The sequence below is a fragment of the Gymnoscopelus braueri genome, assembly GCF_963280865.1.
Source record: "Gymnoscopelus braueri genome assembly, chromosome: 8".
In the NCBI taxonomy this organism is placed as follows: Eukaryota; Metazoa; Chordata; class Actinopteri; order Myctophiformes; family Myctophidae; genus Gymnoscopelus; species Gymnoscopelus braueri.
Genome location: NC_137609.1, coordinates 1,154,193 through 1,171,645, shown reverse-complemented (window position 1 = coordinate 1,171,645; position 17,453 = coordinate 1,154,193). Strand labels below are relative to the sequence as shown.

General features: G+C 37.7%; 2 protein-coding genes across 2 annotated transcripts in view; one reads left to right on the top strand and one right to left on the bottom strand.

Annotated features, from left to right (window-relative positions):
• The window catches only part of LOC308089674 (parvalbumin beta-like), a 238,267-nt gene that overhangs the window by 196,815 nt on the left and 23,999 nt on the right, over positions 1-17,453 (top strand). The gene's annotated exons all lie outside the window — the stretch shown is intronic.
• The window catches only part of LOC308090089 (uncharacterized protein), a 56,470-nt gene continuing 41,632 nt past the window's right edge, over positions 2,616-17,453 (bottom strand). The window contains 1 exon segment of the mRNA XM_080435117.1: positions 2,616-4,305. Coding sequence (XP_080291243.1) covers positions 2,665-4,305 — 1,641 coding nt within the window. The 3' untranslated portion in view covers positions 2,616-2,664.

Here is a 17,453-nt window from a genome sequence, read left to right as displayed (position 1 = left end):
AGTGGAGTAAAAGTACAATATTTGCCTCCGAGATGTAGTGGAGTAGAAGTAAAAGTACTGAAAATTGGACATACTCCAGTAAAGTAAAAAATACCTAAAAATTGTACTTGGGAATTGAACCGTCCACTGCTGCCTGTTGTCAGGAAACTTGCTCTGTATCCTTTGTGGATGCAGGTCAGGATGCTGTTAGGATTTAAAGTCCTACATCATACCAACACTTACTAATCCTGCTTTTAAACAACTTGTGGTTTAGGGCTGTTTATCTCTGAACAGAACACATTATAAATTACAAACACCACCCACTATCCTCCCCTACCTCTACTTTCCTTTTCCCTTTTTGGAATTTGTTGACAGGTTAAAAGGTTTGTTAAAAGGTTAAGCATTGTATTGTGGTAGTAATCATTACTATAAAGTGTTTGTTCAGTAACAGGAGTCTCCATGTCTCTCCAGCTCTTTAATAAACAGAAAATACGTTATCAGGTAGGTGACACATGTTCAGCCAATCAGGAGAGAGTACCCATTTATCAGCTTGATTTTTTGTTTTTTTGTTGTGTTCCAGTTCCAATGTTGTCTGCTCATTTCACTTGTTTAATCTGTATCCTGTCTGAGTTCCCTATCTTGATTGGATAAAATTGGTATCCTGACCTGAAAAATAATTTTCTGTTTAATAAAGAGCTGGAGAGACATGGAGACTCCTGATACTGAACAAACACTCTATAGCAATGATTACTATCACAATATAGAGCTATTTAACACAAATTTTAACCAAAGAAAATCACTTACCCAACCTTTAAGCCTGATCCAGCTGTTAGGTTAAGGTTAAGACATATGACAAATATTAAAGATTATTATTCTTATATTAGCGTAAATTACTAAACAAAATAATACTACTTTATTTTTTCCCCATTATTTATTATTTCAAAATTGTATTTCAACCATTACAAAAGAATACAATTTAACAAACATACCAGCAATAACCACTAATTGAACAGAAATAAAATAATAAAACAAAATTATTTATTCTAAGCATTTACAGTATTCTAAATGTATGATGGAAAATATGAACTGACACAACAAAATCAATAACAGCGATATCAAAATATCCTTTGTGTTGATTCATGTTAAAGTTAAGGTTACAACTGAGAAATATGTCAATTGTTGCAGTTTATTTGAATATACATGAACACAGTGATATATTCACCTATTTGATTCATACATGGTTAAACATTTATACAATCAGAAATATATGATTTCCATAAGATTTAAGATCTTTTCATTGAGGATGTCATGACATGTAATAATAGGCTGCACAACACTCAACATGGACATGGATAAAACTCCCTTATACCTTTATATAGAATTATGTAGGTAATAATAATAATAAACTTCATTTGTAAAGCACCTTTCACCACATGAAATGCAGCTCAACGTGCTTTACACAGAAATCAAAAACAGAGCAGCCAGAAAAAGCTAAAAGAATTGAACAACAAAGCAAAAAATAAAAGCATAAACAAGCATAAAACAACATTAAAACAATAGCAGTGAATCAGGCAAAACAGTGAAGACATGAATAACAACACAGAGATTTAAAAATCTACTAAAAGCAAGAGTGAAAAAATAGTCACATCCTTGTGCTGTATTTTAAAGGAGGAGTTTACCCAAACATGACTTAGTTTCTATCAATTGCGCACCCCATGAAGCCTTGAATTCATGGATTTATTTTTGTTTTTGTGGCATTCCTAAGCCAATAATGTGATGACCGGGTATATTTCCAGTAGGAGACAGAAATAATCTACTTTGTGTCTCCTACTGGATACATTAGCCGGTAGGAGACGGGAATCACATTTTTAGCTTAGGAATGTGACAAAAACAAAAACAAAACCATGAATATAAGGCTTGATGGGGTGCAATTGATAGAAAATAAGTACTTTTTTTGGGTGAACTACTCCTTTAAAGCTATCTGCTTGTCGGTAGAACATAGGATCAGGATCATAGTGATGTGTTGCCGGAAATAACAAATCTACAAGCCAAGTTGGTCGCGTTGCTACCATCATCGTCCAGATAAAAAAAGCACAACAAACAAACACTATTCACAAACCACGCCTCATTTAACTGCAGTGTTAAAGGACGACTTCACCGATTTTCAACCTATCTTCATATAATTGGTCCTCACTAATACTCATGATAAAATGGTACAATTTTTTCTACTTGGTCTGTGTCTCATAGGAGGGCTGTGGACAGTCACGAAACCCGTCTACCAGTGACATCATCGTTAGGCATGATTTTTTTTTCCAACAAGATTTCACATTTTTTATTTTGATTTGTATTAACACGAGAGCAATGGCTTATTTTATTGCATTGCAACTTTCCAGGAATAGAAAGCCTGCAGTTTCTATTAGCTTGGATTCCCCATTGATGATGTCACTGGTAGACGGGACTCTGAACTGTCCACAGCCCTCCTCTGAGACACAGACCGAGTAGAAAAAAATTGTACCATTTTATCAGGAGTATTAGTGAGGACCAATTATATGAATACAGGTTGAAAATCGGTGAAGTCGTCCTTTAATGAAAGAAAGTCTAGGATGAAAATGTGCACCCAAATATTATGCTTCCAGCGCCACCAAAGTCCTCTGAACTGTACCATCCCTGTTGAGACATACTAGTCTAATCTATGTGATTGACAGGAGAGATGATCAGAGGAGCAGAGTTTCCACCATCATTAAAACATGGATTGAAGAATGGAAAGAGTTTCTCAGTGAAGGTGCAGCCAGTGTAAGAGTAGAGATGAGCTCTGGTCTCCACGTCATAAAAGGAGACCAGACCCTCCTCACAATCCACAAACACTCCCACTTTCTGGACCTCCTCTCTTACAGGGAGGAGGACATCAGGGTCAGCAGCAACCTTGTACTCATTTCCATTCCTCAACCCCATAGCCCAGTAACCATTGTTGGGACCCAGTTTGATGTCTCCTTTCCTGTTGATGGACTCTCTGGCCACTCCTAAACTCCAGGCAGTCTTCCCTGTAACCTGAACCTCATAGTAAAACCTTCCTGAGGAGATGCTTTTTTTCCCTAAGACATTGACATACACAGAGAATCTCTCTGTGTTGTCTGGGAGATTCTGCATTACAATTCCATAATTCACTTGTTTTCCATCCTCAGACAGGATGAGCCAGGGATTTGCTGTATCAGGGTCCAGAGTTACGTCCACTGCATATTGCTGGATCCTCCTCAGCTCAGCATCACACAGCTGCTTCTCGATCTCTTGACTGAGTGTCTTCTCCAGCTGAGCCACAGCTGTCCTCAAAGTTCCCTCCTGATCGATATTGACCTTTGTCCAGTCCTTGGTGAGTGGAGAGGTGTGGGTGGATGGGAAGTTCTGGAGGAGGTGGAGGTGGTCTTCAGTGTGTGAGAAATGCTTCAGCTCAGAGATTCTCTTCTCTAATTGAGTGATTTCCTGTTGCAGCTCTTTAATGAAGCCTTCAGCCTGTTTCTCTGTTGTTTTCAGCTTCTCTCCAATCACATCAATGAGCTCAGCCTGGCTTCTCTCAATACAGCTGATCAGAGCAGTGAAGACCTTCACACTGTCTACTATCTCTCTGTCCGCATCTTTCCTGCTGATCTCTACTGAGTGTTTGATCTCCTGAATCTTCTCTTGTCTCCCCTGGATCATCTGCTGAACTTCAGCCTCTGTCTTTCCCAGCTCAGCCTTCTTTCCTTTACATTCTTCTTCCAGAGATACAATGAGATGGGACTTGTGGTCTGACTCAGTGCAGGACTGACAAACACACATGTGGTCAGTCTTACAGAACAGCTCCAGAGGTCTGTCATGTTTCTTACACATAAAGTCTTCCAGGTTCTTCACAGGGTCAATGAGTTTGTGTCGTTTTAACCCTGTGCGTCTCTGATGAGGCTCCAGGTGAGTCTCACAGTAGGAGGTCAGACACACCAGGCAGGACTTCAGGGCTTTGAGTTTGGTCTCGGTACAGACGTCACAGGAGACTTCATCTGGTTTAGCAGCCTCTCGGTTGGCGTTGCGATTTATTTTCAGCTGCAGTGACTTCCTAAACTGGTCAGCCATCTCAGAAATGAAAGTATTGACAAAGACTTCTGGTCTCCTATCGAAGGTTTTGTTACAAAGTGGACACTTACACTCATAATTTGTGTCCCAGTGTTGTGTGATACAGGCTTTGCAGTAGTTGTGTCCACATGGAGTGGTGACTGGATCAGTGAACACATCCATACAGATGGAACACAGGAACCGCTCTTCAGATGGGAGACTGCTGGCTGACGCCATTTCTACACACTGAGAATAAAAGTAAAGTATCAGTTACAGTTTTTTTTTTTTTATTGAGGAAATGATAAACATGTGTTTTGGTATTTTGAACATGATTTTGGCGACTCTGACGTCATAGTACAGAATGTCAGTTAATCCTAGACTACAATGGACTGCAGTCCATGTTTTCTGTAGTTCCAGTCAGACTGGCCCCTCCAGCTGATCAACTTGTTAAGACGTTCAAATACCTAGTCAGACTGTACCAGAGGTCAGGGAAGAGAGAGGGGTGTGACTGGACTCGTGACTTTGAATATCTTTAGTTCATTATGCATTTGTTTTAACCTGTATTAGGTAAATAGTCATTTGTATTTCATCTGCAAATATTAATGTTGTTAGATGGTGTTTACATCCTCTAAAGTTATTGTGGGAGTGTCATGGTGCCCCTTCGCTGTGGAGGTGCTGGTAGACAAGGTAACTGACACCTTATAGCAAGGGTTCCCAAACTTTTCAGGCCGTGACCCCCCAAAAATAATCATATTCGAACTGGCGACCCCCCAAAATAATCATATTTGAACTGAGGACCCCCCAAAATAATCGTATTTAAACTGAGGACCCCCCACCCCGACAAGCACTTGGAATTGTAGGCATTGCATTTAGTTTGACTCGGTTCCACAGATAAATATTGTGAAAATAGCCGAAGTACAAGCGCACATTTAAGTTGATGATTAATTGTCACACATTTTAATTATGTTTATTATTATTGTTAATTAAGTTTGCCATTTAGGCTTCGTGATCAAAATTTCACAGGGCAGATATGACAAATAACTTAAAGGTAGGATAAGTGATATTTTTTGGTTAAAAGGTTAAAGCATTACTTTCTGATAGTAATCATTGCTATAGAGTGTTTGTTCAGTAACAGGGGTCTCTCTGTCTATCCAGCTCTTTAATAAAAAGAAAATACATTTACAGGTAGGTGACAACATTTCAGCCAATCAGGAGAGAGTACCCTTTTATCAGCTTTATTTTTATAGTGTTCCAGTTACAAAATGTTCAGCTCATTTCTGTGTGTCATCACTTCCAATTTAACTTGTTTAATCTGTATCCTGACTGAGTTCTCTATCCTGATTGGATAAAATTGGTAACCCAGCTCACCTGTTCCACTGCCTGCTTGTTACCTGCAGTGCTGTAAAGTAACTAAGTACATTTACTCAAGTACTGTACTTAAGTCCAATTTTTAGGTATTTTTACTTTGCTGGAGTATTTCCAATTGTCTATACTTTTACTTCTACTCCACTACATCTCAGAGGCAATATTGTACTTTTACTCCACTACAATGATTTGAAAACTTTAGTTAGTAGTCACTTTGCAGATATACATTATTACATTATTATAAAACATACATTGACCACTTTAGCCCTATTTTATACCTAGGCTATTTTCAAACATTTCAGTACTTTTGCTTTTGGTACTACTTTGATGCCAATTATTTTGTACTTTTACTCAAGTACATTTTGAACACTTTTTGCATGTAACAGAATACTTATACATTGCAAGTATTGATACTTTTACTTAAGTAAAACATTTGAGTACTTTTCCCACCACTGCTCTTTAGATGCCTCTATAGAGTTATACAGTGTGTACACATCGAAAAGCAACACAGCAGAAAACAATGTGTCATTATGACTTCTTTTATTTTCCTTGACCGAGTATTTTACAAAGGTCTCAGGCATTCAGAAATAGTGATTATTTATAAGCTGGTCCACCTGCCATCATCAAACTCCCGGCTGCAGTCTAACACCCAGTGTGACAAACCTGCTGGCTGGAATTGCATGGATAGAGACAATGACTTAGGTGTCTCTTCCTTCATTTACCTTCCTTGCATTAATCCAGCAAGACATGACATTATATACTATGATGACGTTACAGTCGCCAAATTCATGTTCAAAATATCAAAACACAGAAAAAAACACAAAACACACTCTCATCATGTTTAGTATGTCATTAAAGGTAGGGTAAGTGATATGTTTTGGCAAAATGTGTTTTGTTAAAAGGTTAAAGCACTATATTGTGATAGTAATCATTGCTATAGAGTGTTTGTTCAGTAACAGTGTTAAATAGCTCTATATTCTGATAGTAATCGTTGCTATAGAGTGTTTGTTCAGTAACAGTGTTAAATAGCTCTATATTCTGATAGTAATCGTTGCTATAGAGTGTTTGTTCAGTAACAGGGGTCTCTCTGTCTCTCCAGCTCTTTAATAAACAGAAAATAAATGTTCAGGTAGGTGACACAATCTCAGCCAATCAGGAGAGAGTACCCATTTATCAGCTTCATTTTTATAGTGTTCCAGTTCCAATTTTGTCTGCTCATTTATCTGTGTCATTTAATCTGGATCCTGACTGAGTTCTCTATCCTGATTGGATAAAATTGGTATCCTGACTTGAAAATGCATTTTCTGTTTAATAAAGAGCTGGAGAGACATGGAGACTCCTGTTACTGAACAAACACTCTACAGCAATGATTACTATCACAATATAGAGCTATTTAACACTGTTACTGAACAAACACTCTATAGCATTGAGTACTATCAGAATATAGAGCTATTTAACACTTATTTTAACCAAAAAAATCACTCACCCTACCTTTAACTTCATTAAAATAGGTTTTGGGTGCAAAATCGGCAAAGTTGCCCTGTAATACATTTGGTCTGGATTGTATTGGAATAGAGCACAATAATGTTGAACGATAGTCTATACTTGACATGGAAACATTACATTTTACCAATTGAAAGATCAGACAGAGAAATTTCAGGGAATATGAAAATAGGGTAAAAGCACATCTGGATACAGTTTCATATACCCAGTGGTGGAAAGTAACAAGGTACATTTACTCAAGTACTATACTTAAGTAAAATTTTACGTGATACGACGCGTTGTGAGCTTGTAGATCTGCTATTTTCAAAAGATTTTAATACATTTTATACCATGTGAAATGGGACTTTCTGCATAATGAGTATACTTTCTACTTTTGGTATTTTAAGTACATTTTGATATATTTTGAGTACTTTAGTAAATGTTGAATTCCGGACTTCTACTTAGTAACAGAGTATTTCTACATTGCAGAATGAATACTTTTACTTAAGTACAAAATGTGAGTACTTTTCCCACCACTGCATACACCTTATATTATTGTCTTTTTAGTGAATAATAAATCCTTAACTGCTGTACTCACCTGTCTTTAAGTGGCCAGTATTTATGTTAAAGTCCTGGTGAAGGTTTTGTAAAGAGAGAGAGAGAGAGAGAGAGAGAGAGAGAGCGCTGCCACCAAACTGAATTGAATTGTGAATTTCAGGTTTGACTTATTGACAAACTCCTCCTCCTACAGCAGCTGTTAACCCTTCACATCTCCACTCCTCTCACATACAACTAGGCAGTGGTGGAACAAGTACTCAATTGTTTTACTTAAGTAAAAGTATCAATACTGCCATGTAGAAATACTATGTTTCAAGTAAAAGTCCGGAATTCAAAATTAACTTGTGTAAAAGTACAAAAGTATTGATATGAAAATGTACTTAAAGTACCAAAAGTGGAAAGTAGTCATTATACAGAATGTCCCATTTCACAAGTTTTCAAAAGTATAGAAATTATTTTGAAAATAGCAGATCTACAGTACAAGCTCACAATGCGTCGCGAGCTTGTAGATCGGCTATTTTCAAATGGCCGAAATTTATACAAGGCTGAAGTGGTTAATGTATGTTTTGTAATGATAATCAAAATCTACAAAGTAACTAGTAACTAAAGTTTTCAAATAATTGTAGTGGAGTAAACGTACAATATTTGCCTCTGAGATGTAGTGGAGTAGAAGTAAAAAGTAATGAAAATTGGAAATACTACAGTAAATCAAAACACCTCAAACATATACTTAAGTACAGTGCTTGAGTAAATGTAATTATTACTGTTGTTACTTTACACCACCGCGTCTAGGATTGCCAGCCACCTGAACAACAGCCTTAATTCTAAGAAAGATATAAGGACGTCCCTTATATTTTTCTTAGAAATACGGGTGTTGTTCAGGTGGTAAAACAATGATTGAAAAAAAAAATCTCACTGTATACATGTTGCAACACGTGAGCTTGTAGATCGTCTATTTTTTGGCAAAGAGGTTTGGTGTAGACAGAAAAAAAGCGGTCCAAGTACGTAGGCTAACAACCTGTATTATAGTATAATATTTCAGAAAAATATCAACATATAATATTTTTGAATAATCTAAGTTTTTATTTTTATTTTATCATAAATCTTCTCTTCTGGGGGTCCCTGGTACAAAACCTATTCAGATGGGGGTCCGTGGCCAAATACATATCAATGTGGGGGTCCTTGACATGAATAAGTTTGAGAAACACTGGTTTAAGGCATTGTGTGACTTATCATGGATTAAAATCAAAATGTCATAGGATACTCTATCTGGATGTATCGTTACCACTTAACCCTGACGTGTAAAAATAGCCAAAATACAAGCTCACAACACGTGAGCTTGTAGATCTGCTATTCTCAGTGGAGAAAAAGAGCTTTCAAAATGATGGAACAATTAGTGATTTTTAATGAAGCATACCATATATAATGAATATCACACACAGTTAAGACTCACACATATATAGAACTTATATATTCTAACACATATATAGGAAATAAGTGTTCCTATTTGAACAAGCCTAGTTATTACACAATCATAAGCAACCTCAAAGAGGCCTACATCTGCTTATGATTGTGTCATAACATAATGTCTGGCAGTGGTGGAAAAAGTACTCTATTTTTTTTACTTAAGTAAAAGTATCAATACTGCAATGTAGAAATACTCTGTTACAAGTAAAAGTCCGGAATTCATAAATTACTATTTTTGTACTTAAAGTACCAAAAGTAAAAGTACTAACATTTTTGAAAATAGCAGATCTACAAGTTCACAACGCGTCGCAAGCTTGTAGATCGGCTATTTTCAAATAGCCTATGTATAAAATAGGGTTAGGGTTAGGGTTAATGTATGAAGTGGTTAATGTATGTTTTATGATAGAATAATTGACATTTGCAAAGTAACTAGTAACTAATGTTTTCAAATAATTGTAGTGGAGTAAAAGTACAATATTTGGATCCGAGATGTAGTGAAGGAGAAGTAAAAGTACTGAAAAATGTAAATATTCCAGTAAAGTAAAAATACAAAAAGAAAAAGTACAGTACTTGAGTAAATGTACTTAGTTACTTTACACCACTGATGTCGGGTGGATTTGGCTTTTAATTGGTTCCTCTGGGGCCCATCTAAGCTTCAGAGAAGTCAGATCCCTTCAGGAAGGCACCAACACAGTATAAACCTCTGTTACTTTAACTCTGAGAGTGTAAATGGGACCAAATGGATCCGTGCGGGACCGTTGTACACTGAGAGCTATAATAGGGCTCCTTAAAATCAAAAGTACCACTGTGCTACACTAAATGGAACACAGCCTTCATTAGAATCACTGGTAACACCTGTGAAGGCAGTAAAGGAAGAAGAGGCCCAGAAATGGTGAAACAATGAAATTAACCCATTAAGACCGGAAACGCATCTGTGTCATTTTTAGATTTCTTTGGCTATTCAAAAGAATGTTGACTCCATTAGCCTACAAGACAAGAAGAGCATTCACCAAAAGACTGAGCCGAAAATTGTCATGTCACATATATATGTGTGTGTATATATATATATATATATATATATATATATATATATATATATATATATATATATAATATTCTGTTTATCTGTCAGGTACCAGGCTGAAATAATGTCACACAGGGTTAATTTTTAACCCTATGTTACACATATCCTACCCAAACCCCAAAAATGGAAACATAGCTAAAGTATACAACATACAAATGAACACATTTTCCATACAATTTGGAATCAAAGAATCCATTAAGATTGGAGGGTGCAGGGTAAGTGATATCTTTAGGTATTTTTTTGTTTCTTTTGTTAAAAAGGTTAAAGTAGTATATTCTGATAGTAATCATTGCTACAGAGCGTTTGTTCGGTCACATGGGTCTCTCCAGCTCTTTAGTAAACAGAATATAAATACATTTTCAGGTAGGTGACAACATTTAAGCCAATCAGAAGAGAGCACTGCAAATGCATTTTCTGTTTAATAAAGAGCTGGAGAGACATGGAGACTCCTTTTCCTTTAACACTCTATAGCAATGAGTACATACATCAGAATATAGCTATTTAACACTTATTTTAGCCAGCGTAAATCACTTACCCTACCTTTAACATTCAAGCATAATATTATCTTGAAAAAACAAACAAAAAAACGGAGTCAACAATGTTCATATTACTGTCTTATCCTTTTACTAAATACTTGTTGTTGATTATTTTCCTTCCGACTATTTCCTCATAATCCTTGGAGTGTGTATTTAAAGATGATGTAAGTACTCAGTACTTTACAGCCTTCCTAGAAATTGGGGAACAACAGCACCATCATCATCCATAGTCTCTATTATGTTGTCATAGTCAGTGCAGTGTTTGAGTACCTCGTTAACAAACAACATGACCTGCCTGGTGAAACACGCTCAACAACTCTTTTGAACGTGCAGTGTGATGAAGTAATTCAGTGGTTCTCAACCTGTGGGTCGGGATCCAACAGGGGGGGTCCCCACAAGATTTTTTTTTTTTGGGGGGGGGGGGTCCCCTGATGACAGTGAAGTGACAACTTAAGGACTCTTAAGACCTTTAAAAAGGTCTTAAAGAGTCCTTAAATTGTTTTAAAAAACCTATGAAAGAAAAGAAAAGAGCATTACTGCATCACAAGTATTCCTCAAACTATACCATAAAAACTGGTCAATCATTGGCCAAATTGTCAAATAATAAGAAAGACTCCAAAATTGTGAAAATAGCAGATCTACAAGCTCACGACGTGAGCTTGTAGATCTGCTATTTTCACAATATTTATCTGTGGAACCAAGTCAAACTAAATGTAATGCCTCAACTCCTACATTCCAAGTACTTGTCAGGGTGGGGGGTCCCCAGTTCAAATATGATTATTTTGGGGGGTCCCCAGTTCAAATATGATTATTTTAGGGGGTCACGGCCTGAAAAGGTTGAGAACCACTGAAGTAAGTAATGTACATTTTATTTGTATATAACACTTCTCACAGAGAGAACTCACTGTATTTGCATACAACAGAAATAAAAATACAGCATTGAAACATTCAAATGATTAAGAACAACAAACACACACACACACACACACACACACACACACACACACACACACACACACACACACACACACACACACACACACACACACACACACACACACACACACACACACACACACACACACAAAAACACTAAGACATTCCACCAATGCTTGTTTAAGTGATTCACAGAGGCTGCAGCTCTCAAGACCTGTGGAGGGGCATTCCAAACCTTTTCGTTTTTTACCTTTTTCCGGGAACTTCAGCAGTCAGCTTCACCCAGCTGACTGCTTCCCACAGAGGATGCGGAGGGGGGAACAGTTAGGGGTTAAGTGTCTTGCCTCAGGCACATTTTGACACTTTTTTTCTTCTTTTTTTCTTGGAAAGTGTCTACATTTAAATACAGCATGCTTGCTTTGATATTAAAAAGAAAATGGACTTTTGAATACTGAAGCATTTGTAAAAGCACCTACTCCAATACTTCAACTTTGACTGAGTTACATTAATTTGTAGTTGAGTAATGTTTTGTGTTCCACAGGTAGCTCTTGAGAGCTGCAGCCTATGTGGACATTTTTAAGAACCACTTAAAAATACCACTGTTTTTGGTTTTAATCATTTGAATGTCTCTCTCTCTCTCTCTCTCTCTCTCTCTCTCTCTCTCCTCTCTCTCTCTCTCTCTCTCTCTCTCTCTCTCTCTCTCTCTCTCTCTCTCAGAGCCGTGGACCCCCAGAAGAGAAGATTTGTGTTAAAAAAATTAAAAATGTCCCATTTTTTTCTAACACAATTCTTTTTTCAGAAAAAGTACATGTACAAGCTCCCAGCGCGGCACAAAGTGACGCGCTGTGAGCTTATATATCTGCTATTTTTGAGAACTGCTGTTCTAAACCAGTGGTCCTCAACCTTTTCAGGACATGACCCCCCAAAATAATCATATTTGAACTGGGAACCCCCCCCCCCCCCCCCCAAAAAAAAAAGAGCAGACTAAATAGAGTGAAAACACTGATGATAGTGTTGTCAAATATGTCTATGAAGCCATCTATGAAATCTATTAAAACGTAATCTGCGACACAATTTTATGCAATATGTAGTTGGGGGGGGGGGGGGGGGGGGTTCTTGCGGCGGGGGTCCTTGCTTCATCTCTCTCTCAGCAAAGTGGTCCTTGGCCTGAAAATGTTGAAGACCCCTGCTTTACAATCTAAGTCCTAAAGTTTTCTGAAAAAGCATAATGCTAATGTATATATCTCAGGAAATAACAATGTCTTATGCACACCAGTTTCTGGTCGGCTACAGAGACGGTGTGTAGACAGAGATCAGACGTTTCTTAAACAATAGTTTGTATTACTTCAGTAAATGTATTTATAGTTATATTGTCCAGCTCTGCTGACTGGTAGCCTGTTTGTCTAACTGTGGTTCTCAACCTTTTCACGCCATGACCCCCAAAATAATCATATTTGAACTGGGGACCCCCCAAATTAATCATATGTGAACTGGGGACCCCCCACCCTGACAAGCACTTGGAATGTAGGAGTTGAGGCATTGACTCGGTTCCACAGATAAATATTGTGAGAATAGAAGATCTACAAGCTCACAACGCCTCGCCACACACACACACACACACACACACACACACACACACACACACACACACACACACACACACACACACACACACACACACACACACACACACACACACACACACACACACACACACACACATATATTACACACAAATATCTCTTCCTCGGAGGAAATTTGGAGGAAGAGACATCAAACGTCATTGTGCTTCTACTGAAATATTAACCAACAAAACAGAACATTCTGAACGTTATTTTATTTGTATTTTTCATTCATTTCATAGGGTCCATGGTTGTGCATTCTAATCTAAAATGTGTCTTTCCCCTGAAGAATGCCAATGGGACCATTGGAATGCATTATGCAGTACAAAGTAACACCCAGAAATAGCCAAAACTGAGCACAATTCGACCTGTAAGGCCACATCTCATTTGAGAATTGTACTAGTTTCAAATGGTTGAAATATACACAGGGCTGAAGTGGTAATGTATGTTTTGTAATGATTATCAAAATCTACAAAGTAACTAGTAACTAAAGTTTTCATATAATTGTAGTGGAGTAAAAGTACAATATTTGCCTCTGAGAGGTAGGTAGTTAAAAGTACAGAAAATTGGAAATACTCCAGTAAAGCAAAAAATACCTCCAAATTTTACTTAAGTACAGTACTTGAGTAAATGTACTTAGTTACTTACATCCAGATGTTATTACATGTTATGTAATATTGGATGTGATTTCTCTATCGCAACTCTTTCCAAGTACTCACAAACTAGTACTTTCCAAGTAACTCTTTCCAAGTACTCACAAACTAGTACTTGGAAAGTACCCCCCCCCCCCCACTCCCCGGTGTGTGTGTGTGTGTGTGTGTGTGTGTGTGTGTCTGTCTGTCTGTCTGTCTGTCTGTCTGTCTGTCTGTCTGTCTGTCTGTCTGTCTGTGTGTCTGTCTGTCTGTCTGTCTGTCTAGTAGGCCTATTCTAGGTTCACTCACTGCACTGGAATCTGAATGATGTCAGCATCCAGGCTGCAGGTGACCAGCAATGCTCAAATCGGTGTGACAGGCCCCTCAAAATCACCCTTGTTACTACTGTTAATTTGCATGTAATTTGCTTATTTTGCCTGTTAAAAGTAGCATTGTATTAAGATAAGACAGTAATATGGGTGCAAAATGGAAATTTGTAAAAAAAAAAGTAAATATATCAATAAAAGAATACCTGTTCCGAGGTCGTTGGATATGTGGGGGTGAGTGTACCGAGGTCGTTGGATTTGTGGGGGAGACAGGACCTAACCCCTGGGGGCGACGGGACCTAAGTGGCCAGACATACTTTGGGGCGACCGTCCGACGTCGCCGGATATGCCCCGGGGCGACTGTGTTCTGGGGCGAGCGTTCTTGTATTCGCTGGCAGTTGTTGTCATCACCAACAGACCAGCTACGTTCTATGTGTGCTATTACTACTATATGTGTACTACTGAGTTATTTGTTTGTTCGTCCCCAACAGAGCAGCTACTTTATTTCTGTTAAAACATGTTCTTTATAACCTATTTGGACCAACAGGGACCTCTAGTGAATGATGTGAAGACAAACAGTTGGCTTATAGGGTGAACCTGGACTTCATATTTTGTTGAGAGAAAAAAAACGAATATTTCAAATATTTTCTGTTTAATTTGTTGTTTTGATTTGTTCATTTTCAAAACTCTTCAAAACATTTCCTCGAACAAAACAAACCCCCATATTTTTCTAAAATAGTGAAAATAACTGATCTACAAGTTACAAAATGTTGCAATGTGACATATTGTGAGCTTGTAGATCTATCTTTGCTTTTTTTACTTAAAGGTTAAAAGATGGTTTACATGACAATAGAATACACATTGACTGCACCTGTATATATTTTGGGCATTATGGGTCAGATATGTGCTCCCTATAGAACTGTATATGCTTGTAGATTCGGCACATGTTAGAGTTGTATGACAAAGTATAAATATGGCTTTATTTTTGTTTGCTTATATGTCTGCAACACATGAGTTTGACCTGAACTCTTTTCATGAAAGCTAACAGCTGACTGCCTGAATTTATGCCAGTTTAGGGCCAAGTATAGGGCCGGCCTAGTACTTTACGATAGGCTCTATGCACAGCAGCCATATTGGACAGAAATTGGGCCTCTTCCTTACTTCCTTCACAGGTGTTACCAATGATAACTAATGAAGGCTCTGTTCCAATCTGGCCAAACAGGGTCAGGGTGCTGATATTGTGCATGTCGAGGGGGTTCAAAATGTCCCCTTACAGGTGTGTAACTCTGAGAGTGTACAAATGGAACCAAATGGACCCGTAAGGGTCCATTTGGTTCCATTTGTACACTCTCAGAGTTATGGTGGTCCTTCAAAAAATAACCACTGTGCTACACTAAATGGAACAGAGCTTTCATTAGTATCATTGTTAACACCTGTGAAGGAGGGGCACAAATTCTGGCCAATATGGCTGCTGTGCATAGAGCCTATTAGGCCTACATTTGACAATATGCATTACATTCACCCATTCACACACCAATGGCAGAGGAAACCATGCAAGGCACCAACAAGTTTTTGGTGCAAAATGTGATTTTTTCCCCCTCCATTATTTATTCTTTAAACATTAACACATTGACTGCCAGAGTTTATTCATAATGTACTCACCCCTGTGCCAGCAATTTGCGTGTTTTTTAATTTTTTAATTTTGTAATTTCTCATTCAAATAAATTCTCTGATTGTGGTGTTAAGCACATACGACAGTTCCACCAGTAGAGAGCAGCAAATCCACACATTGATCACCTCGCTCGCCCCCTCCCAAACAGGCCCACGTCATATCCTGTCATTCACCGGATGTTATGTTTTTGACAATCCCTGATCCGCTGATCGGCCTGAAAACGATGTGATACACTACGACGATGACTGTTAGTCACCCGGACCAAAGAAAATAGAAGTTGAGCTGTCCGTTCGTTTATTATACCGTGTGAAAAAACGTGTTTTTCCCTATTCTGTCCGAAAATGACCGGAGAAAAACAATGTGACCCGGAAATGAATTTTTTCTTTTACATCCGGCTCCGGGTGAGTGTGACGTAAGTGGAAAACGAAAGTGCTGATGAGAAATAAACAGAGCCGTGCGATCACAGATTAAACAATGAAGATTCAAAAGAACGCATCAATGCGTTCTTTTGAATTGCTGGCATTCAAGCGATGGATTTGAAAGAACGCATCGATGCGATCTTGGCAATCAATGTGTTAATTTCAACAATTTAAAAATGATAAAATTCTAAATTTAAAAGCCATGCATCCCAACAATAACCAGTAATTGAACAGAAATAACATAATAAACCAAAAAAGCTAAGAAGTAGGGAGAAGCAATGCTTATTTATTCCTAAATAAGGATTTACAGTAGTTATGATGGAAAATATGAACTGACTTAACAAAATAACAGCAATATCAAAATCTCCTTTGTGTCGGTTCATGTTAAAGTTAAGGTTAAAATTGACAAATCTGTCAATTGTTGCAGTTTATTTGAATATACCTGAACACAGTGATATATTCAGCCATTTGCCATTGATTTATTCAGCCATTAGCCATTTCATACATGTTTAAACATTTATGCAATTTGGCAGCAGAAATATATGATTTCCATAAAATTTTAAAACAACACTCAAAATGGGCATGGATAAAACTCCCTTATACCTTTATGTAGAATTACGTACGTAGGTAATAATAACAATAATAATAATAATAATAATAATAATAATAATTGTAATAATAATAATAATAATAAACTGTATTTGTATAGAACCTTTCATGGCATGAAATGCAGCTCAAAGTGTTTTACCAAAGCAATTAAAAAACAGATCAAGAACTAGAAAAGGTGCTCCTCGGAGCACAGGTCTCCGCCAGGTCAGGTACGTTAGTCTGGCCTCCTGGTGGCGCTATAATAGGCCAATGTGAAAAGGGTGCCAACCGTGCCATTTATTCTTGCATTGACACTGCATTCATGATTTGAGGCATTTTGTTCCAAAAATGTGTTTTGCTATATTAGACCTGCTGGTGGCGCTATAACAGGCCAATGTGAGAAGGGTGGCATTTCTTCCTCGGCCTAGTGGGAATGTGCGTGTGAAATTTCACGGAAATCCCAAGCTGTGTGTATACGTTGAGACTTTTTGTTCAAAACGGACCAATCCTGCAAACTTTGGAAGCCAACCTTAGGCAATGAGGATGGAATATGGGAAATCGGACAGATCCGTGTTGATCACATGACTATAGTGATACTGTGTACCGATTTGCATGACGTTTGGATAAAATTTGTAGGAGTAATATAAAAAAATGGGTTTTGCACAAATCGGCCTCCTGGTGGCGCTATAACAGGCCCATGTGAAAGA